The sequence below is a fragment of the Callionymus lyra genome, chromosome 6 (assembly GCF_982586985.1).
Source record: "Callionymus lyra chromosome 6, fCalLyr1.hap1.1, whole genome shotgun sequence".
Taxonomy (NCBI): domain Eukaryota; kingdom Metazoa; phylum Chordata; class Actinopteri; order Syngnathiformes; family Callionymidae; genus Callionymus; species Callionymus lyra.
In genome coordinates, this window is record NC_141823.1 from 28,527,973 (window position 1) to 28,552,037 (window position 24,065).

The 24,065-nt window shown below is 39.4% G+C and overlaps 1 protein-coding gene across 1 annotated transcript; it reads right to left on the bottom strand.

Annotated features, from left to right (window-relative positions):
* Window positions 1–219: 219 nt before the first annotated feature.
* Window positions 220–23,625, bottom strand: fasn (fatty acid synthase). The gene is made up of 42 exons (XM_087794601.1): window positions 23,476–23,625; window positions 20,014–20,149; window positions 18,421–18,573; window positions 18,110–18,283; window positions 17,803–18,003; window positions 17,059–17,181; window positions 16,841–16,956; window positions 16,634–16,768; window positions 15,752–16,220; window positions 15,415–15,602; window positions 15,130–15,319; window positions 14,913–15,007; window positions 14,013–14,147; window positions 13,622–13,825; window positions 13,300–13,415; window positions 13,050–13,225; window positions 12,793–12,984; window positions 12,518–12,598; window positions 11,557–11,745; window positions 10,751–10,930; window positions 10,424–10,627; window positions 9,825–10,141; window positions 9,346–9,744; window positions 8,829–8,993; window positions 8,636–8,751; window positions 8,297–8,451; window positions 7,443–7,646; window positions 7,223–7,373; window positions 6,963–7,141; window positions 6,770–6,889; window positions 6,565–6,687; window positions 5,776–5,999; window positions 5,503–5,701; window positions 5,278–5,429; window positions 4,979–5,070; window positions 4,027–4,421; window positions 3,349–3,540; window positions 3,061–3,270; window positions 2,781–2,992; window positions 2,611–2,709; window positions 1,184–1,435; window positions 220–867 (listed from the first exon to the last, which is right to left on the bottom strand). The coding sequence occupies exons 2-42, from the start codon at window positions 20,138–20,140 to the stop codon at window positions 730–732; spliced, it is 7,542 nt and encodes a 2,513-aa protein (XP_087650727.1). The 5' UTR covers window positions 20,141–20,149; window positions 23,476–23,625; the 3' UTR covers window positions 220–729.
* Window positions 23,626–24,065: the final 440 nt, after the last annotated feature.

Here is a 24,065-nt window from a genome sequence, read left to right on the forward strand (position 1 = left end):
AACAGGACAACACGTTTGTGAATTGACTACAAAAATACGATTTTAAATGGCAATTTATGAGGTACATGCTTATATAATTAATTGTTTATTCTATGGTGTTGCAAACTGTCTGTTTCAACAAGGAGAAAAACAAAAAGAAGCTTTTAAACACTGCTTTTTAAGTGGTTGTGAAAATGAACACACAAGTCATTCAAACACTGGAATAAAGAAAAAGGCGCACATGTTTAAGAAGCCTTTATTAGGCATTACAACAGTTCTCTGCATTGACGCACCAGTGTCAGTCACATGACCCTTCATAGACCAGCGCACAGGTCTCAGGGGGCGTAAAGTGCCTGCTGGGTTCATGACACGTGGTGCAGCCGTACATAGGGGAGGGGGGCACAGTCAGCATTTCCTGATGCGTCATTTGTGTTAATGCATTATTGATTATTAAATTAGAATGCAATAAGAAACAGGACAAAGTTGTTATATTTTGCCATTAATATTATTAGGACATTATTAGACACAGTTCAGGTATTAACCAATGTAAACAAAAACCAGGATCGCCAGCATCAGAGTAACAGCACATTTCACAGCCAGCAGGAAGCCAAAATGACCAGCCCGAACTGACCCATCAAGCATTTGGGGGAAGAAGATGTGGCACTGAATGTAAACATCTCACTACGAAGCCACGCCTCCAAGGACAGTGTTGAGGAATGTTGTGGAATAATTCAGCCGCGGGGGGGCAGACTACACCTCCTTTGCCGTCACTCTGGACTCGGCTAAGGTGCTGTGAATGATGTTGCTGATAGACTCCGCCCCTTGTCCCTCCAGGAATGTCAGGTGGTCTCCATCGATGACATGGACCGATACCTTACCATCACAGACCTGAGGGAACACATGGAAAAAAGCCTTAGAACAAAGCTGTGGAGACGAGTTCCAAATTGAACTGGTAACATGCAATTGATTTAACCGGAAGAAGCGATCAAACATCTACAAAGTGTTCAAATGGTCATTTGTTATTTGCCGTGGCTCAGATGAATGTTGATGTTTATCTTATTGTTTCCCCTTAAAATACAATATAAAATTCAATCCAATGTTGCTTAAAAGTTTGACATTTAGCGCATTTTAATAGGAAAAATGAGATTTCAAAATCTGGATTATTTTTTGATGAACTGGCCACACGTGTATTTCTAAGTCTCACCTCTCCTAGTTTGTAGTCAGATCCCAGACTTTGTTCATATTCGCTGTTGAATTTCGCCCGCAGCAGAGTGACGTTGCCGTTCAACTTGGAACTGGGGACGTAACAGTCGGCTGCTTTGAGCTTCTGATAGAAGGTGGAGGCGGCGAAGTGCAGCGGTTCTCTGCTGATGTTCTTGTGTTTGGAGGCGATCAGGTCCACTGCTGTGTCGACCCGGGCCTCCAGGCTGCCCAGAGGCAGTAAAGTGTCCACGATCTAAGAGGAAAAGAATAAAGAAATATTGTTAATTTTGGGACACCGGCAGCTCATATGTGCCTGGTAAGAACAGGCATCATGATTTGGATAAACTGTGTAGAGAAAGCTATTGTGCACCATCATAGTGACAACTGTAATAGTGTTGTCATAATAAATAGTAAGTAAGTAAAGTTTTTTTGTAAAGCAACTTTCTAGAATTGTATGTTGGTCAAACATATCAGATTATTCTTAACATTAACTATTGTTTAAAACAATATGTCTTTAAAAGGTACATTTGTTGTAATCTAGGACTATTCCACTAGATTTGTAGCGCCATCTCCTGGTAAATCGGTATAAGGCGATTCGTGGAAGATTTCTAGTTATGAAATCTAAATCATGCTACTTTTAAATGAGTGATATCGTTTCAATATGGTCTTTTTGTGTTTTTTAAGTGTTCAAACTTTTATATTTTGTCAAATTGTATGAATAAAGTGATCCATTTATGTGTATAGTTACACATGGTTAGTTTGTTATCAAAAGCCTTTATTTTTATGTTCATGTTCAATTGTTTACACGTGTGTGTAACACAAAGGAAAAAAATCCTAACAAAACCTACATTCATATGAACCAGTTATGTAATATAGAATAATAAACAATTCTCAGTTTCTACATGATCACACCAATACAGTCAAAGGGCGGCGCATTGACAAGCTTGTATCTCGTTCCGACTGTATTTTGGTTTGTCCTGTAGGGGGCGCCATATTCAAGTATATGGAAAATGTCAATTTAAAATGTAATTGTTTTAATGTCATTTACAATTTTTAGCTGAGGGTCGAGTAAACGCTGTAAAAGGATGATCCTGTCGGAGAGGGTTTAATTAGTTGTTTTTTTAATAAATAGAGGAAATGGAGGAAGAATTGTCATCTATCCCATCTGTTAAGCAGTCATGAGTACACTAAATAAATACAACTGTGGGTTTAATTACATTCATTGCAATTATATTAACATGTAATAATAATAATTAAGCATAATGATTGCCACTTTTAAACTCAAGTAACCTAATACAATTATTTCCTTTTTTTAATTGATTTATTCACTTTCTTTTTCAGTGTACTCATTTAGTTTTTGTCATCAATATCAAAGTGAAGCTGGAACAAGCAAACATTTTAAGACAGTAATGATAATGAATGGCTGACCTTGTTGTACTCCACATCAGTGAACTGCTGGATGAAGGCACACAGAGCTTCCGTCTCAGCCTCTGACTCTTTGCCTGGTGTCAGCTTGGCTCTGTAGCTCTAGAGAACACACAGGTGAAGATCAGTCGTACTCTTCTTGAATGCAAACATCCAGATCGCTAGAGCTTTACCTTAGTGTATGCGGCCACATACGAGTGGGAACCATCCAGCAGGAACAGATATTCCACCTGCCGGTTCTGACTCTGCAGCTGAGTGCACATTTCAAATGCTACACAGGCACCGAAGGAGTAGCCTGCGATTCTGTAAGGTCCATCAGGCTGGAATTTTTGGATACTGTCCACGTAAAAAGCTGCCAGTGACTGGATGCTTTCCAGAGGAGCAGCTGGAAGAAACACACAACTTTAGCGTTTTATATCTTAAACCAGTGTCCAACAAGGTGCACGAAAATACCTTTGGTACACTGTAAACCATAGCAAGGCACACTGAGCTTGGAGGTCAGGGTCTTAAATGCAGCGATTGACCCCTCGATGGGATGGACCAGAAACAAGGGACTCGTCTGACTCTGAACATCATTTAGGGGGACTACTGAGGGGCTATCAGGTTTCACCAGAAGCTGAGTCAGATCTGATTCAGACAACGTCCGCAGAACAGTTTTCTTATCTACAACAAATTTACAAAAAAATGGTTAAAACAATTGTTGAGAGAAGTTAATAATCATCTGTGACGAGTCCTTGATACCGTTGGACGCGGCAGGTTTGTTGTTGGCCAGCTCTCGCAGTTTGTTGATGGTGAGCTGCCGGATCTCCCTCATCGCCATGACCATGTCATAGTCCCGCTCCAGGGTCTGTCGGACCTCAACGCCCATCAACGAGTCCAAGCCCAAGTCAGCCAACGAGGCATCGGCATTGAGAGATTTCACGTCCCGAACACCTGAAAGTCCACTTATGGTTAGTGCGAAGCTACTACAAGTAGATTATTGTCGGTTGAGATCATTTCCCCTCGTTTTTCTTTTCAATCAAATATGTTATTAGAGTTATATTAAAAGACATACCGGTTTATACTTTATATGATTAACACAAACAGTACCTATGAGTACCAACTTAATGTTTTATTTAAAGTTAAGAGAATGAACAAATTCAGAATATTCATTTCAAGTCCTTGTTAGATGTTAGAATATACATTTATTATTGTTGCTATAGTTTAATAATATGGTTAGGTTTGTTTTTCTAAATCAACTTTTATACACCTTAATTTAAAAAGTTTTTTACCTTATTTGCTCTTTTGCCCTAAATTTAATTCAAAAACAAAACTGCTTTTTAGGTTTTGTGTTTTAATGCGTTTCGCTTCCCTGTTATCACCTCGACCCAGACGCAACAGTGTTGAATAAGATTCATTATTATTATTATTATTATTTACCTAGGATGTGAGCTACAGCTTCTACCAGGTCCTTCTTGCTTCCCGCTTCACTCTTGACCACCATCCGCTCGGACAGAACACAGCTCGCCATCACCGGCTGTGGCTGGCACAGGAAGCGGTCCAGCACCTCCAGGCACGACGCCATCCTCTGCGGACGAGTTCCTCCGATCACTGCATCGTTTCCACCCATGGTCTCGAGCACCACGCCCACGTCTCCAATGGCGCCCCACTGGATGGCCAATCCAGGGAGGCCGTCATGGCGGCGCTTCTCGCAGACGCGCTCCATGGACGAGTTGGCGTAACCATAGTTACTCTGGCCGGCGTTTCCACGGCCGCAGCTGACTGATGAAAAAGCCACGAAGTAGCTCAGATCTGGACAAAGTTTTCTTGTCACCCTGGAGAACAAAAGGGACAACGTTGACTATTAATCAATGCCTTTAGACCTTTTGATAGATAGAAAAAACATGTTTTTGATCAAAACAAAGAAAGAATAAAAACTCCTTTACAAAAGAAAAAATCAAATGTGTATGTATTTAATGTTGTTCTTTATGCTTTATAGTTAAATTAAAAGAATTTAAAGAACAATGGAAAATGATATGAATTCAGCACACATGCTTTTGATATTCAAAAAGGTTTTTGTTTATAAATTCACGTTGAGGAACACCTGAATATATACTTTCTTCTGTTCCAAAAAATGAATTCTAATGGAGGAACTATTCCGATTTGTCTTTCGTGTGATTGTTCACCCTGTAGGGGTCAATATTGCACACTTCATAAATCTTTAATCTTAAAAACTAAACTAAAATTAAGTAAATAATATACCTCTCATATATGTGCTGCAGGTATAGAATGTATACAAATAGACACATGTCAGAAGGTGCATTAATTAGATTGGTAGTATCTTTCAAGCATTTAGATGGATTAGACTTAGAGTAAGAGTAACATTACATACTTATCCAGGTTGACGGTGCCATCATATTTCGGTTTGTTTACATCCAAGAAAAGTTGAGGAGTGAGATTTTCCAGCATTCCATCTTTCAACACCTTAAAAAAAAAAATCAGAAAATTGTAAGACAATTTAATAAAGCTAAATAATCATTTAAAAACAGAAATTAATGGGAAAAAGCAGTCATTTAAATCCAATTAAAACAATTTACAGATTTATAGTAAAGGTCAGTGTGATCAAGTATGATCAATATCAGTTAAAAGGAAATACATTTCAAGTTATTAATAGCAAAACATAAGGATTACCATTGCAAGATGGAAGACACCTCCCAGCGGTCCCAGCCTGCAGGCCTCATTGATCAGTGTCTCGGTTCCTTTCATGTTGCTGACGTCACTGGTGGACACCAGGACCTCAACACCCTGACTCTTCCACTCACGCACTTGTTTGGCCTGGTAACCTAGCAACGATTAATAGAGTTAATCAAGTCTCCCTATATTATAGCTTTATATAAATAGTCATCAGAACTTTACCATTTCTTATCCCAGATCTGGAGGTCAGCACCAGCTTGCGCGCCCCTCTTTCTGTGAGCCACTGTGCCAGCTCTAGACCGAAGCCCCCAAGTCCACCAGTGATGATGTACGAGTGGGTGGGGGGGCAAAATGTTCGGCGAATTGCTGTAATTGACAGAGGCGTAGAGATTTTTCCTGCCACCTTCTCCTCAGGGCGGACCTGTAGGAAAAGAATATGTTTATTCCCAAGTCCATCAAAAAACATCAATGAGTTTGGAGTGTGACTGAACTAACCTGCAGGACCACCTTGCCAATGTGTTTCCCCTGAGCCATGAATCGGAATGCATCCTCAACACTATCCCTCTCAAAAACGGTGGTCTTTAGAGGTTGAACTGTGCCTCCTTTTATACCGTCCAGCAGCAGCTGAGACACATCCTCCCACTCACGATTACCCTCTTCAAACAGAGCGTCCAGCAAGATTCCATGGAAGGCCACGTTCTTCAGGAACAGTGCCATTCCTGGAGGGATGAAGCATTCATGAAAACATACTCTGGTGTAGATTAGTGAAGTTCCTTACAGACCTTCCTGTTTAAAGTATGACCAACACTGTTAGATATGGAGCCCTACAGTACGTTTCTTTTGATTTAAAACAAACGGTTTAACTTCTACAACATTTAAACATAACTTGAACTTGGGTTCTTTCTAAATTATTACAAACTGTGAGTGTTTGCATGAATGCTTTTCTGTATTTGTACACAGTGTTAAGAAGAGCTCACCTGACAGGCCACATGAAGCCCTTTAACTGTATCATGAGGTCAAATATCATGTTGAAACTAACAATTTTATTTTGTATTAATTTCCAATATCAATTGCTAGTCTCTACATACAACTTAAGGATTTTAATAAGTTTTAACAATTATAATGTGTAGCATATTTAGCTTGATTTCTACTTTTAGAGTTATACAGACATTGGGCACCTTAATAAATAAATTTATAAAAACAAAACCATTTATTTCTAAGTGTTCAGCTCCCCAGTGAACTACAGAATGTAGTAGCAGTGACTATGCCTGGGCTTTGACTCACCAAGAGGGGAGTTGTTGGAAAGATCATACTTTCCAATCTCCAGGAATCTTCCGTGTCTGGCCAGGCAGCGGATACTTGCCTGGAGCTTCTCTTCAGCCAGAGAGTTCAGCACCACATCCACTCCTGATACAAAACACAGCTGTTAAAATCACAGGCTCATCATTTTGCAGAATATTTATTCAGATCATAAATTGTAGACTCTGACCTTTGCCCTGTGTGTGGTTGAGTATGTGCTGCTCAAATGTCGTGTCTCTTGAATTGGCAAATGACTCAGTTGAGAGCTGAGGGAATCTCTCTTGCAGGTAGGTGCGTTTTTCTGCCGAGCCTGTGAACAAAAAAGATACGTTTTCTTCACGCGTTCAGCTTGATCAAATGGTGACAAACTAGCAGCTACTTACCAACTGTGGTGAAGACTTTACATTTCTTGCTGAGCGCAATGGCAATAGCAGCCTGCCCAACACCACCGGACCCCGAGTGTATGAGGACACTCTCGCCAGCCCGAAGTCTACCACGAACTATCAGGGAGTAGTAAGCCGTAGCGTAGACAACCGGCACAGAGGCTGCCTGCTCAAGTGTCCTGCACATGACAGAAAAGATGGTAAGAAAATGCTGACACATCAAAAGAAAAAACATTTAGAAGCATCTTTTGAGAGTTTACCAAGAGGCAGGAACCTCCCAGAGGAAGCGATTGTCGGCATCAACACATGTTGCAAGACCTTTAGCAGGGAGCAGACCCATCACACGACGACCACTAGGGTCACGACCAGAAAACTCCATTCCCAGTAAACACTGCTGAAGAGCCAAGTCGCCTAAACGTGGAAGAATGTTTTTACTTTTTCAATTCATCTGTTTTGATTCTCCAGTTGATGAGTGTATACCTGGGATGGCGTCCGGGGGCAGTTTGCCAGTTGCCAGCATGATGTCTCTGAAGTTCAGCGAGCTGTAGTAGACACTGCAAAGCTTCACATTTGGGTTGCTGGGCACAAAGTGGCGGAGAGGGGAAGCAATCCATCGTAGGGAAGACAGGTCACCACGAGTCAACACGTTCACATATGCCTGCTCCGTCTGCTCCTCATTCAGACCTGACGCGGATCAATAACAGATTGTATGAGGATAAAAGTACAACCTTTCTTATTAACACTGATCCAAGACTTAGTTGTGTGTTGGTTGAATGTCTACTACGTGTTACAAACAGACAAAATTCAGTTAGCAACATTCATGTAGCTAAAGCTACGAGGAATCAAGTCACCTAATTTGATAGTAAAATCTTAAGAATACAGCTTAAATGTAAAGGCAATCATGTCCCAAATCTATTGTTGTTTCAATTAAACAAAGACAATAGCCTCAGATAATGTGAGCATCAAGAAACATGTTAAACAACATTTATATTGAAATAGAAATAGAAAGAACAGAAGCTATAATGAGTCATACAATAAAAAAAAAAATGAAAAGAGAGAGATCGATTTTGCCAAGACAGCCAAGAATAGAGAGTGATGTAAGGAAAAAGAATTGGCTAGCTCAAGATCCAGTTTCCTGGAAACCTGGATCAATTAGTAGGATAGCAAAAATATCTTAATGTCCTGGACATACTCTCATTTATAACAGGATGTGTGTTTTCTGTGTCCATTTTAGAAATGAATCACCAAATATTAGTTTTAGAAAAAATACATTGAAACCCATTTATAAAGACATTCTTCATCATTTGAGTCAGTGGTAGAAAAATATATTGTACCAGTATTGATGTGCTGGTGTCTGAAGGCTCCCCAGTGTCCATCTCTAAACACGTTCATCACAAGATCCTGTTCCACAACTTTTTGCATGGACTTGTCAGTGGGCTGGAGGCTCGGTGTAGCTGAGGTCTTCTCCAGATTGGAGACAAATGCACAACTGGAAGCAGAAAACAAAACAATAAATCAAAGATATGTTCAAAGACACTAAAAACGGTACATAAACTTCAATTGCAATTACTAAATGTTTAACATGCATGTTTTCAGGAAACACAACAACATTAATATCCTATTCATGTATATTAAACTGGACAGTCTAAAAATAAACAGGACCATGTTATTACCGTATTCTGTTGCCACCAGGTTCCATTCTCAGACAGTTGACCATTCCTACAATGCCAGAGTGAGGTTGAGAAGCGGTCAGCCAAACTGGCCTGTCTGAGGGTTCAGCAAGCGTAGCCTGCAGAAACACAAACCATGTTAATACACATGTGCCAATATAATTTTATACTTTTGAATTTGGAATACAAAGCTCACCTTCAGTGTTTCCACCCACTTGTAGTCTGAGGTATCCACTGGAAGGAAGATTGGGTTTTTGGCAGGTGTTTGACGCTTGCAGAGAAATATTACGGAACCATAGAAAGACTTCTTCACAGCCACAAGACACAGCGATGCACCAGAGATCACCTTCTCCCACTCAGCCTGCAGAGAGCAGAGGACAGTGTCACAAAACCCCAATTTTTATAAGGGCCTTTGAATACGAGTCAACCACAACACTCGCATCAGTGCGTTTCCATTATTTAACATCGGTTTTACATTTCCTGGAAATCTCTGTGTAATTGTTGACATCCACAATCTCCGCTTCTCATCTTTAAAACTCACTTTCTTTATCTTCATAAGTCACCATATCAACAACAAGTATTCTTCAGAATAATCCATTATGCCACATGAAATGCGTTAGCCGACCACAAGTTTGACAAACAAATTATTATATAATATTAGATGTTTTCAAAACATTTATGAGTATATATTTTGAAACGCCGAGAAAGTTTACCTGCGAGTAAAGTCCTTGTTGGTCATTGTTCTGAGTAGTTCTAGAGAGGAAGGTGACTGCTTCGCCCAGAGTCTCTCCCTTCAGTAGCGTGTGCAGAAGAACAAACCCTCCTTCTCGTGCTCCAGAAGCCAGATTGGCCACGAGCTGTCCAAGGTCAGTTCTTATAGGACCCCAGGCGTGGTTGCACACCACCAGGTCAGCTTCACCAGTGCCACCCGGAGCCGGGCCTGACAGTGGATCCCACTGCGCTGAAGTCACGTTAAGCTCATCCAGAGTCTCTTGGTACGGAGCCAGAAGGTCCAGGTTTCCAGCAGTGGCGATGTACTCCAAGTGAAATAACAGCTGGATGTTTAGCAGATGAACAACGCGAGAGAAGAGCTGACCATCATTCGAGAGTGCCTGGTCAGATAAAAAGATAGATAGAACAGTTAGAATGGCTATGAGAAAATAGAGAAAACATGGATGTCCAGTTATCTCACTTCAAGGACTTTGATTCTACCAGGGACACTGTTCTCCAAGGTAGTGTCGATGCAGTTCCGCAGACTCATGTCATCCAGCAGACCTCGCAACAGCGCATCCTGCAGCAGACAAGTCCTTTCCGTCTGTACGGTCTGTTCTAGCTCGGAAACCAGGTTTCCATTGAGCTCCAAGTCACAAATCAGGGACAGGAGCCGAACAAGCCCAGGGTCAGAGGGTTCGCTGCTGGGCAGGGGTGCGTCTGACAACTCCTGAAGACCAGGGATGGAGAGCTTCACACCATGAGTGGCCAACTTTCTTTGCAGCTTGTTAATCAATCCTGAAAGTGAAAAAGACGGGTTACTGACAAGCCATAGTTGATTGAAACATTTTACTCCTGCCTAAAGATGTAACACATTGATGCTTTGTTTTTCAATTTTAAACATCATATTGTGTTTTCCAAAAAATATGAATATTTATTATAACTAAATGCAGTATTTATAAGTAAAATTGACAATTTTGTAACAGAAAAATACAGACTTTTGCGTAATGAATAAATGACACAGTTATAGGCAGCATTATACGGTCATCTATATGAAGGTGAATGTTTCCAGAAAGTTACCTTTGCATAGTCGTAACTGCTCAGCAAGTTTCCCGCTGGCTGTCAGGCACTCGGCCTGCACATTGGGGACATATACAAACTCCTCAAGTGTTGGGGCACTTTGCTGTTGCTGCCGACGTGGGGCTACAGTTGCATGAAGACCGCTGATCTGTACGCCTCCCGCTGTGATTTTGTCAAGGCAGCGATTCACATGGACAGGATGAGCTGAAAAAGAACATCAACCGTTTAATTATATACACTAAATATTAAACACTTCTTTAGAATTCTTTTAAATTGCTTTATTGAATGACGTCTGAAAAAAAAGCATGTTACAAGAGTTCAAAGTACCTTGTTTCCCTTCTGTATCTTCACACAGTCTTTCCACATGTAGAGCTGGATCAACACAAACTGAGCGGATCCTGGTTGGCAATCTCAGGCTACGGCCTGGAAGTCCAACCACAATCATTTGCAGCATGGTATCCAAGAAGGTCACCCAGTTGCCAGTCCACTGAAGCTTGCCGCTCTCTCCTGAAAAGATAGAATTTAGACTCTTAAATAAACCAAAAAAAACGTATTAACCATTATTTTAAGTCGGGGTGGCTTACACTTTTCAGCATGCAAACAAGTTAAAAAATTGGCAATTAAATTGATCTACAAACTACAAAAATGCAACCATAAATTTAATTACAAGTATATTAAGAATTATCTTTTAAGATACAATTTATAATCTCATTGGACAATATTGCACAACACAATTAACCATTTTTGTCATTACCCAACTTCCCCCCCAATGACTTGCACTGAATCCAATCAGAAGATTTCATTAGGTCAATCCAGTTTCTGGACTGAATACCAGATTTCAGTGCGAGTCGTTTAAATGAGAGGTAGCAGCAAATTGTCATGCATTCTGCCCACACTTCCTTTGAAAATAATGGTAAAAGCGATAAATGTATTTAGCCGTCAGGATTTATGCTTAAGAAAAGATATCATAATTTTAATAAAATATTGTTATATTTTTAAAGACAGACTTTTCGACAGAGAAAGATCTTTTGCACAAAACTGAAATAACTAATATAGAGGTGTAAAAACGTTGTCAATAATGTAATATTGTTGCTATCCGTGAATCATCATGACAATTTATTTAATATGCTGACCTGTGTTGTTGGACTCCAAGATGCCCTGGAACGTCTTTCCATAATCGTAACCACGCAGACGAAGTTCTTTGTAGATCTCATGTGCCACAAGGTTCATTTTAGAGTCGTCAACCTCCTTGCAGTGGGCTTGCCGTTTTATCTGACTGTGGAACAGATCGAGAGCTGCATCCTCCAGAATGCTGACTTTACCTAAGAATACCAGATGCATGATAAGAAACATGATAAAGGAAAATGCAAAGTGACTGTCGTAGTAACATGCCATGCATGTTAAAAAGAAGTCATAGTATGCAAATAGACCATTTTAGAAAAAGAGTCAAAACATTTTAAATGATTACAAATATGACAGGTGCAAAACAATAGAAACAAAACTATTAATTGGGTTACCAGTGGCAACAAACTCATTTTGCACAAGTGACACATTTTAAATTAAGTCATGGTCATAATTGTAATATGGTCAGATCGTGGTTTAAAAAACTAAAAATGGAAAAAAAATGATTTTTGATATTTCAAGGATTAGAAAGCATGAAACTACACCAATTTCAACACAAAAATTGTACTCATCAGTATGCGTCTTTTTTCCTTGATGCCAACATTGGAAAATTAGCTTAAGCCCCACCCACTGGAAACGCTTTATTTCTCCCCAACCACACTAAGTATAAGTCAGGAGAGTTATGATTTCAAAATAGTTGCCCTTTAAGAAAGTATTGAATGCTTTTTTTTTTTAAATATAGAATTTTCGTTAATCTTTTAGGCTGTGTTACAGCAGCCATGTGTGATCTCAATAGAGGAAACATCCAGCACCAGCGCATTGTGGTCAATGAGCTGGTTTGAAATTTAAAAAGTCATGGTCAGCTCTTAAAGGCATTGCAGTTGGTATGTGATTACCAGCTCTAGAGAAGCATTTGTAGACTTTTAGCGTTTCAGTCCTTCTGCTCATTTTAACGAAAACAAATAAACCTACCACTGACTGTCAAGTTTCCATTTTCTGACACCTCAAATTTGTTGGTTGCCGGCATCAGACGCACTTCCAACTGGACCGAACCTATGAAGAACACAAAGACAATGAACAACAAAAATCCATCTACAAAACTAACACATGTTATAAAATATATTGAGAGAGCAACATAAACACTAGCAGATTAAGTCACATCACACCATGGGGTATAAAAAGCTAATGTTTATGATTATCCTGCGATTAAGTGACTAAAGTTAGACTCATTCACACACATCTCTCACCGTTATTGGGAAGGATAGTTGCTCTATGTATGGTGACGTCCTCAAACACCACTGGCGTGGTTTCCATTACAAACCCAAGATTTTTTGCCAAAGTACGCCAGGCAAGGACCAAGTATCCGGTGGCAGGGTACAGGACACGCCCGTCAATGCAGTGACCAATCATGTAATATTCAGGAGACTCTGGGTTCATATCTGAACGAGATGTGGTACAAAATATTATAACTGTACAAGTTACAAATGTCTCAAGTTTGCCTCACTGATGTTGTAGACGGCAGCAGAATTTGATCCTCCTGAACCGGCAGAGAAGTCCTCCACCTTCGGGACATCCCAGGTTTGAGAATGGTCCCATTGTACCAAGGGAGAGATCTGCGGAGTCCCAGCCGGAACTGGGTATTTTACCTCCGGACACAAGGCATTAGGATCCAAGTTGATGCTAAACCAGGGCACAAAGAAAACTATGTTTATTATGAAAAGCTACTTTTATCAATGCCAGACAAACATACTCACCCATTCATGTGCATCTTGCCAATGTGAGACAAGAAAAACTCAAGATTGTTGGCATGCCCTCTCTTCATCAGGGGCAGGATGGAACATGTTTGTTTCAAGCTTCGCTTAAGGATAGCCTTTGAGCAAAGATTAAAAAAAAAGAAATATTTAGAGACATTGTAAACTTTTTGGATCGAGTCATCAAATCTTCATTCAAAATAATAATTGGAATTCTTCTCTAAAATGATTTTCATTTAGAATAGCATGCAATATAAAAAGCTGCCTGGATTACTCTGAGAGCAGCATCAAAAGGGAAGAGTCGTCACTTAAAACATGTTCTTACCTGCAGCAAAGCATGGGGCGCGATCTCTACCACCACAGCGTTGTCAGGGATCATACTCAGACCCTCCTGAAACAGCACTGGGCTCACCAGGTTGTTGACATGATAGTCAGCGGAACTGTACAGAGCCAGAGGAGAGTCCCATTGAGGCTGGGGGATGCTGGTGCTCACCCAGCGAGGGGAACGCTGCTTTGGTGTCTTGATCACCTAAACAAAAAAACATTTGGCATTTTATAACGTTTGTTCTGAAAGAATCATAGACCAGTAGGAATGAATAAATCTATAAACCGAGGTAAAAGAATACAGTGAAACCACAAATCTTAAAATAGAAATAACAAGTTAAAAAACTAAATCTAATGCTATTTATAGGATGTTACTTGAATGAGTCTCATACCTTTTTCAGTGCAGCCAACAGAGCAGGGGCAATTGATGCCATGTAGTAGGAGTGGAAAGCAACACCGGCACTGCGTACCTCCTTTGCAAACACACCCTGCTCCTTCAGCTCTGACACAAACTTACTGACAGCCTCCTGTTAAATACACAAGCATTCAGGATTATTTAAAATCTAATTTATATTGTCATTCACTTCATTTTATTTCATCACACTGGACAGAGCAATTGGTAGAAAGCAACACTGAAAAAATGTTACCATATTCAAAGATACATTTGTTGTATTCTCTATTTGAGTAATTTATCCTAGTCATTCAAAACTTGAGGTTTTTAGACCAGATACATTTTATAGTCGTATTTGCCCCTTTTTTCATTCCATACCTTAGCTAGTTTCTAGGGGTGTATATTGGTAAGAATCTAGCGATGTGATACATATCTCCAGATTCCTATACACTCAATCAGCAATATATCACAATAGGAACAAGTATAATTTGCAGTACTGTCTGAGTACTTTACTCTGGCAGAGCAAACTCTTAAAGAACTTACAGACCGCATGACTCTTGACAAAGTCGTAACTGCTTTTATTTGTTTTGAAACCAAATTTTTCCCAAACATTAGATTTAAAAGATACTGGAGTGAACTGTATCCTCTGGTCCTCAGTCGTCGCAGACCAATAAATATTTATTTTTTTACACAAACTTAATTGAAACATAACAATATAAGAACTATCATGAAAATACATTATTTGAAGGCAAAAAACTACTGTGATCTTTTATCCAAGCATATGGTTTAAGTTCTCTATACGATGTTCCTCTTCATTAGAAGTTAATTCATATAGTGTTTTTAGAGTTTATAGAAGCTATTGCTGTAAAAAAAAAAAAAAAAAAAAAAGAGCAAATCTAACCTGAGGCCCAGATATGGTGACGGTGTCTTCTGCATTGTGGCAGGCTGGCACGACTCCTTGAGGGCACTGTGCCATGCACTCTTTCCAGGTCAACCCTGAAACAGGTGCAGCAAGTGTAAACTGGATATACTTACTTTGCGAAGTTACAGATACATTATTTTTTTTACATGTGTATAAGTGAGATGATACTTATTTAAATCATCGTCTCATGACTCACCAACAGCAGCCATTCCACCGGGAGGCAGCTTGGCTTCTCTGATGCAGCGTCCACGCCAGTAAGCAGCCAGAACGGCCTCCGTGTGACTAAGAGAACCGTCAGCATATCCACAAGCCAGCTCACCCACAGAGTGTCCGACAATGCCATCAGGCTTTAGACCGCACTTCACAAGCATATCAATTTGGGCAATCTGTAACAACAGAGCAGAGACAGTCAAGTTAGGAGGCGTGCTGTAGAGAAACATAGTTTAGCCACCATCTAGTCTGCATTACATTCATTATCTACCTGAATGGCAGCCAGGCCGACAAAGGCATGAACGGTATCTTCAAAGGTGGACTCATCAGCATTCATGAGGAGACTAGAAATGACCAGGCCAGTTTCTTTTAAGGCTTCATCAGACCGTAAGATGGAGGCCCTGAAGTCTGGTAGTTGCATCATACTGCGTCCCATGCCTGCCCACTGTGTTCCCATCCCTGAATATCAAAACAGAATATTTAAACATCGTCAGCTCGGATTAAACTTGGTCACTCAATAATCTTTCAATGAAAACAAAAGTTGCAAGCTGCTGCTCTCTAAAGGCTATCAGACTACGGGAATATAAAACCCTAACAAACAGACTAACCTGAGCAGATGTACCAGAGCGGGCGCGGTGTGGCCTGCCCCTGCTGGACTTCAGTGATGTCAGACGACGAGCCAATCACAGAGTAGCCCCTGTAAGGCATCGCTGCAGTGGGAGCTCTAGAAACTTCATTTAGCAACGACAGAAAGTTATCATCTGTTTTATGTTGCTTTCCGTTTTCTAGCAAGCTCGTCACCGCCTCTTCTGTCCGACCACAAACATGGAGCAGCCTCGGGAGGGTGCTGGCGGGTGGGATTGCAACTGAAGTAGCGCTCTTCACGGCAGGACGAAGGATCACATGAACATTTGAGCCTCCAAATCCAAAGGAATTCACACCGACGATGCCACCGCGGACAGGTATGGGCCGGTCGACGACTTGGATTCGTCCATCAGTGAGTGCAGGAATGTCAGGGTTGGGATTGTTGTAGTGGAGATTTGGAGCCCAGACTCCTTTTTCCAAAGAGAGTATAACCTTTCACAATGAGAGAATTGCAATAAATACTAAGGTAGCACTTTTTTCTACGTTTGCAGAGATAAACTATAGAGTCTCTACATTTGATCCATCTATAATGATTCTCTTACAATCTAGTTTCTTTTCTAGGAACCCACTCTTGAATTCAGAAATGCCAGTTTAAAATATTAATTTTGCATCGTTATGACATCATTGTGTGCTTCCTCAAAGTAGTGTTTTGTGTCAACAAAGTTAGGATGTCGTGGCCAAGAATGTATTTCACATCCGTGGCTCGAAAACACAACCACTGGAAACGTTTCTTTTTTTTTTTCACCTTGTTTTATCGTTGTCGTTAATCAAAAATAGAGCTCAAGTCTTTGTAATGTAAAATTACACGCAAAGATATCCAAGAAAGTATTTAATTTAGGCCTTACCTTTGCCAGTGCAGCCAGACCAGACGCTGGTTCTGGATGACCCATGTTGGATTTGGTAGAACCCATGAGCAACGGTTCTTTTCTGGATTGGCAAAACACATTTACAATACCACCCACTTCCTGTGGGTCACCAACCTGAATAGAAAGTAAATAAATAAAATAAGATACAAGACATTCATAAATAACTTGGCTATTCCAAAGCCTAACCTTTGTTCCGGTGCCGTGAGCTTCAACGTATTCAACCTGGTCTGAAGTGATGTTGGATTCACTGTAAAGCGACTGCACTAGTCTCTGCTGCATCGCGCCAGAAGGAAATGTTACACCTGTGGACAAACCATAAGATTAAACAGTGGTAAAAAGAACGGAACCACATACAATTAATCTTGACAAATATTCAGGGTCAATGGTTTGTAAAATATTCTTACCCTGGTCTTTGTAGCCATCCGTGTTGTTTCCAGCATTAACCACTGTTGCATAAATCCTTCTTGCAGCAGATCGTTTGGTCAGAAATACTGCGACGGCCGCCTCAGAACGACAGTATCCATTTCCTGGTGTAACAGAACAAATGTTGAAGGTTGATGTCAAACCCTTCTATATCTTCATTAACACTAGGGGTGTGTATTGGGAAGAATCTGGTGATACGAAACATACTGCTATACAAGGGCTACAATACAAGAGATTGAGATACTGTAGTAACAATTATACATTTGTAGTGTTGCCCAAGTACTTGACTGTGGCATCGAAGAATCTACACAAGATGAAGCCGTAACTGCTTTTTTTTTTTTTTTAACCAAAATATGTCCAAACAACAGCCTTAAAAGTGGCTGGAGTCAAATGTATCCTCTCGTCCTCAGCGGGATTTCATAGTTCCATTAGTTGCAGAGGACGTAATGATTGCTTCAATTTAGCGGTCAGAGGTTTAATAGCAAAAGAAAAATGAACAAATGCCTAAATATTTGCATGTTAACTGTAAATATTTTAAATACTTAAATAAATAAATCGAACTATTTTATTTTACACACACTAATTGTAAATAATTAAAAACCCATGATACAAATAAAAATAAAATGATGATAGAGTAACGCGAACAAAATATTGTGAAATATTTTTCATCATTTATCAACTTTTTCTCACACCCCTTATAAACACAACATTATCACACAACGTACCTGCAGCATCAAAGGATTTGCACGTTCCTTCAGGACTGAGCATTCCAAGTTTCATGAACTGCACAGATGTATTTGGCTTCAGCACCAAGTTCACTCCTCCAACAAGGGCAGCGTCACACTGACCCATGCGGATGGCATGGAAAGCATTTTCCAAGGCCAGCAAGCTGGAGGAGCAGGCGGTGTCGATGGCAGTGCTCGGACCTACACGAGAGAAATCAACAGCGATTAAAATTAAACTACAATCTTGTTACTTGTTTTAAATTGGCTGTTGAGGACATAAACATAAGCTTAAGTGAAGAATGTTTACCGTTGAAGTCGAAGAAGTATGACAGTCTGTTAGCCAACATGCCACGTTGGCAGCCAGTCATGCTGTAGCCCAGCAGCTCCTCTGGATCCCTGCTGAACGCCTCACTCGCCTCAGAGCCGCTAACGCCAATGTAAACACCCGTCTTGCTGCCGCGCAGTTCAGTGGGACTCAGACCTGAAGTGACCAGTGATTTATCATCCAGAAAGTACAGGCATTCTTAAAGTTAGTCAAATACATTTATACACTCAGCATCCAAACATTATGTTTGATGAACAAAATAATCCCTTGAAAAAGATCCATAAGTTACTGACCTCCATCCATGATGGCCTCATATGAGATCTCCAGCATGAGACGAAGTTGTGGGTCCATGGTGTTAGCTTGCTTCGGATGGACCCCAAAAAAAGCGGCATCAAAGTGTTCGATGTCCTTGAGTTTACCATTTCTCTTTGGAAGACCATAGAGACCTGAAGTAAAAAGGTACAGATACAAGATAAACATTTTGTTACCATCTAACCAGCCTTTCCCCTTAAATTAAAGTTTAGTTTAATATCAGCAAAAACAACCACTTTACATGTGTTTATCAACTCTAGGAAGAAATGGAAAAGTTAAATAATAATGACGTTCTCATAGACTCATCTAGTTACATTTATTTTTAATAAAAAAATCAATGTAGCAGCTGATTGAATTCTTGAATAAAACTTCTGATGCACTTGCACATTAAGTCAGTAATTTGGGGTCATCGGGTTTTTCAACATCAGACGCCCTCGCGTAGGCGAGCCAGTGGCAGCCGATCAACAGTCTTTTGTTCAGGTGGTACTCACTAAACCAGATCTTTCTTCTCTGTTCATACTTCTTTTCAAGAACTTCAAAAGATGAATAAAAATGTGTTTGTACATGTACAAAAAGATGTTTAATCACTAGTTTGGTAGGTTTTTTTCAATAAGCTTAAGCAGTGTAAATGAAATACAAGTCAACCATCAAAACATAATTACCGGTAAGTTTTGTTTTTCTTTACGGAAGTTCAGACCAGGGAATCTAGCATTATTCATTATTCACAGCATGTCCAGTCATTTTTATTTAATTCAATATTAATTTGTTAATTACGGAAATTTAAAAGATCACGTTTCATTAAGATTAATGTTTTTTATGCTTTTATTTTTGAGCATTAAAAACAAAATGAAAAAATATTTAATATTAGCTTGTGGACATGGCTTAGTAAAAAAAACCCTGTATTTTTCCAAACTACTGGTTTTTGATAGAAGTTTTTGATTTGGTGTCAATTGTACTTTGACCAACAAATACACCGTTTATCTTAACTATGTGATAAATAAAACGGTGTAACATCCTGGATCAAAAGTGATATCTTTTACCGTAGATTTGTTTTATAAAATATTAGGAACAAGAACATGTGTGCACAATCTGGAACATGTTTTTACTTTAATCAATTAATTATATTCAAAGAAAATGTTGTTTTATTAACCATTCCTCATGTGCCGAGATTATAGATGTAAAACCTTTTACTAAATAAACAAAACATATACAGATATTTTCAATTGCAAAGTGCTATGTGACCAAATGGAACATTTTAATTGTCTTCCATTGTTGTAATCCAACCCAAGGCACACCATGTAATATATTCATGCTGTGGAATGAAAACCTTCATACCTCCGCACCGATGACGAAATATTCTATTTTGTTTGTTTACACAGAAAATATTTTTTTAAACTTCATCAAGCTTGCGAAAACTAGAAATTAAAAAAAAGTATTGCATTTTAATTTCTGTTCAATGCACAGGACAGGAAACAAAATGTATTGGAAAATGAAAATATTCACCATATTGCATTTGTCACAATAACATTTTACCGTTCCGGATTTTTAGCATGAGTGTATAATTATTTCATTACCTGGCTTCCACCTTCTGTCATCTTCAGTCACCATGTCCACGCCATTGATGAGGTTTTCCCAGAACTCCTCAAGGTTGTTGGACTCGGGCAGGCGGCCTGATATCCCAGCTACGACGATGTCTTCCATGTTAGGTTACTATGAACAGAATAAGAGAGAAGCATCAATTAAGTCTCAATTTTAGGTCATTTTATTTACTTTGACAATACAGGTGAATCGCATCTACTCTCTCAAAGTCAAGTACTTAACTTTCCATGTGATCAGTGTTTGAGATAGAAATACAAATGGAACTCACGTGTAACTACAGTTTATAAATTATTTATTTTGACAACTTAAGCTTTAGACAATCAAATTTGTGCCAGCGAATAAATCATTTCCTTATTTTAAATTGCTGTAGCTATACAATTGTTTAGGAATCAAGTATTCTAATGAAAATGCTATTGAATTATCAACAACTACACAATATATATTATGATATTTCAATTTCTTAAAAATTTCCTTCAACTATGTTTTTTTTTTGTGTGTTAGAACATTCAAAAATAACTGTTGAGGTATGAAAAGGATTTTTGGCATGTAGAAAATGTCTGTCCTACCTTTAAAAAGTGAATACTAACAATACTTAAGACTGCTCAGCTAATTTAATTACTTATTTATATAGCAGAACATATTTACCGTAAGCAAATTTTGATCAACATCATAAGACACTAGAAATACAGTAAACGGTATAAATCATAACTAGTCATTATTTCATTTCAGATGGATTCTGTATCCTAACTGCATAGACACAAAACACTACTTAGTGGACATCAAACACGAAAGTCAACTACTGCAGCAGCCGCAGGCGAGAGTGCTCAGGGGGTGGTCCAAGTGTTCCCCCCCCCCAGTATTTGGAATTTGTAACACTCTGAAACACATTTTCCTGCATTTTGAGGGCCAAATTTAGTGTAATAGAGGCAGAAAATCCCCCCCTATGCCGCTTGATGCACAGCACGGCCAGGGCCCAATTCACACTGTAGGGGAGCAAAACCACAGCGTAGGGGGGCCCGTATGTAACATAAATAAAATATTAATAACAATGTTACAGTGCGTGGATTTAGACTTGCATTTTCTAAAAAGACGATGATGCAGTTATATTTATCATTGTGGAACAACGGTCACAAGTAAAGCTTAAGTGGCATGAACAGTACTCTTTGGAGTACTCCCTACAACACAAATCAACAATTGCTGAATTTTAAGGGCACAGAACACAGATTATTTAATGTAACAGAACACAGATTATTTACAATAAGTAGCAGAAAATGTGAGGTTAGGATCACTCATTGTTAAATGAAATGCAAATTTCAATTATTTTCTCTGCTGCCTAAAAATGTATGAAAGTGTAGAGGAACAGTGAACAATATGTAATAAGGGGGTGGTGTTTTCAACTAAAAATGGGATAAATATAATTGAAAAAGTTAGTAGAAAGCAAGTAAACACAGTTTAACGTGGGTAGAAAAATAAATTTCAGCCTTTGCAGTATGTTGATGATATAATACTGTACATTTTAACAAGTTTACTTTTACAAATCATACAAATATATGGTGACAGAACTGAGGGTTTTCTCAAGTGAAACAGGTAATCGCTTCAACCACCACAAATCCGCACTAATGAATTATAAATGCGTTTGTTTTAATGTATCATTTCAATGTTTGAACATCCTGCAGCTTCTTTTCACTGTGGTGTATAACCTCTTGCCTAAATAAAATGTTTGAATCCAACCGTGTTGGAAAACACAACCGCATTTAAATTGATTGACAGATTTGGTGATGAAGTGTCCCACCGAGCACGCATGACGGCGCAATCCCAGCACACAATGTAGACTGTGTGTATATCCGCGAGTAAAAGCACCATCCAGTGAGTGTGCGTGCGTGTGCACGGGTCTCGTCTTTGTCTCTTTTCTAGGGCAGACCCTTCGTGTGTCTGCCAGGTCAGGTGTTCCTCTCAGCCAATAAAACGCAAGTACGTCACGGTCGTTGTAGACATTCCATTTCAATTCAGAAAATGAATGGCTTCATTTCTTTATGGCTTTGAGTCAGATTTCATGTTCGACGTCTGAGCGAGGATATCAAACCTCGACTGGGACTCAGACTGTTTGCCGAGAGGATTTAAACAGCAAAATACTGTGTCATGGGATTAGATGATGAAGCACCTTCGGTAAATCACATGCGGCCGTCCATGACCCTGATCAGACACTAATACTCTGCACACAACATCACAGACACCCACCATTTAAAACAATATATATTGATGACTAAACACTACATTACAATTCTGACTTTGTTCAATAGAAACTTTGCAATGTCATTTTGCTTGAGAAATACTTTAAGACTACATAGTGCTGTTGAACATTTCAATGTTAAAGAATATAAACTTGTATTAGGTGGTGAAACAATTCTAATTCCAGACATTCAAGGATGTTCTTGGCTTCTTAAGAGATTCAGAATTTAACCAGGAAGGAAGTCTTTAGTCAAGATTAGACATTACAGAAATAGAATGGTTTGAAAAGATTTTCAATCTAAAAGGTATGTTTGGATTATTTGGTTTTAAAAATGAAGATTAAACTGGCAAAGTTATCTTTCTGTGGAATGAATTGATCATATTGTCATATCGTTATAAATAACATTATTGTCTAAATTAAACATGTTTAGTTATTTGTTTTCAATGCTTGTGGGACACAACCCACAGTGACTTATTCTGATTTTTCTCTCTCCACAATTCAATAAAAAAGCAAAAGTAATCGACCAAAGGAAATTCCCACAGTGAGAATTATTAAGAAATAACGTTCACACCGTGAAGGGAAGATTTAGGCCATTGTGTAACACAGCCAAAATAAGCCGGTTTGGTCAGTTATGACTTCCAGGTTAAAGCAGCCAAAGCTCTGTCAGAATCAATACAAAAGTCAATAGAAGACACGCATCCGATCAAAGCAAGACGATTTCACGCAATAAAGGCTTGACATGAAAGGATTAAACCGAATGGTGGCAGTTTACTTAAACCTTGTTTAAAAGAACATATTCAAGTTTTGGTTTTATCTTCAATAGGACGTGACCAAATATCCAGGAACCATCTGTCATCTTGAAGAGAAGAACTCTTCGACCTCGACACAGGCCCGGGTTCACCATAATAACATCCACAACATATACAAAACTATTTAAGAGTATTTATTTAGTATTTAATAATGTGTCGGGGATGATTTTTTTCACAGTAAGACACGTTGTTTTGAGGGTTTTTAATTGGAGTAACAAGTTCCCAATGGAAAAAAAAAAAGTTAAATAAACACGACTTGAATTGATATTTAAGGTTAATGGAGTTTAATGTGATGTTTATCGTCAGTTTTCGTATTTTTTCCTATTTTTATTGCCCGTCACTATCGCTGCGAGAGATAAGCGAAAGTGCGTTATCTGCGTGGTAAGATAGCGGCTTACCTGTTAGCTAGGGGCGAAGGAGGCTGAGATGCTAGCGTTATATCGGCATGTATTCCGGCTTTCTTAGGCTGGTCTGCGAGTCCCGGTGGCCTCCGCACTCCTCTGAGGTCGTCCTGGGAATTTTAAATGTCTCACGTTGTTTCTGGCCACGCCACATGGGCTGACAGCTTGGCCGGCGCGAGCAGTCCAATGAGAGCAGAGGCAGCGCTCAGATCCAGCCCCGTCACCCCGCCGCGCGCCCGCGCACGCACCGATGAAAAAACGCAGACGCGCGCGCGCGCGGTCAAAAGACAAATTGGAACTCGTGGACGCGCGTACGAACAGAGGAAGCACGAGGAGGTTACTAGAGTTCAAAGTCACTTAATAAACGTGAGAACCCACAGAAGTTAAATGTATCATTGAATCGATGACTAGTTTATCCATGTCATGTCATGTGAAGTGGTTACCATGACAACATGCATTTAACTATCTGTAAGTACAGGCCAGATTGCAATATTATTTTTTGAGGCTCAATATAGTCATTGGAAACCCCTTTATTATTGTTTGCATCCACAATATCTGTATCTTTCTTATCTTAAACAGAGACATCT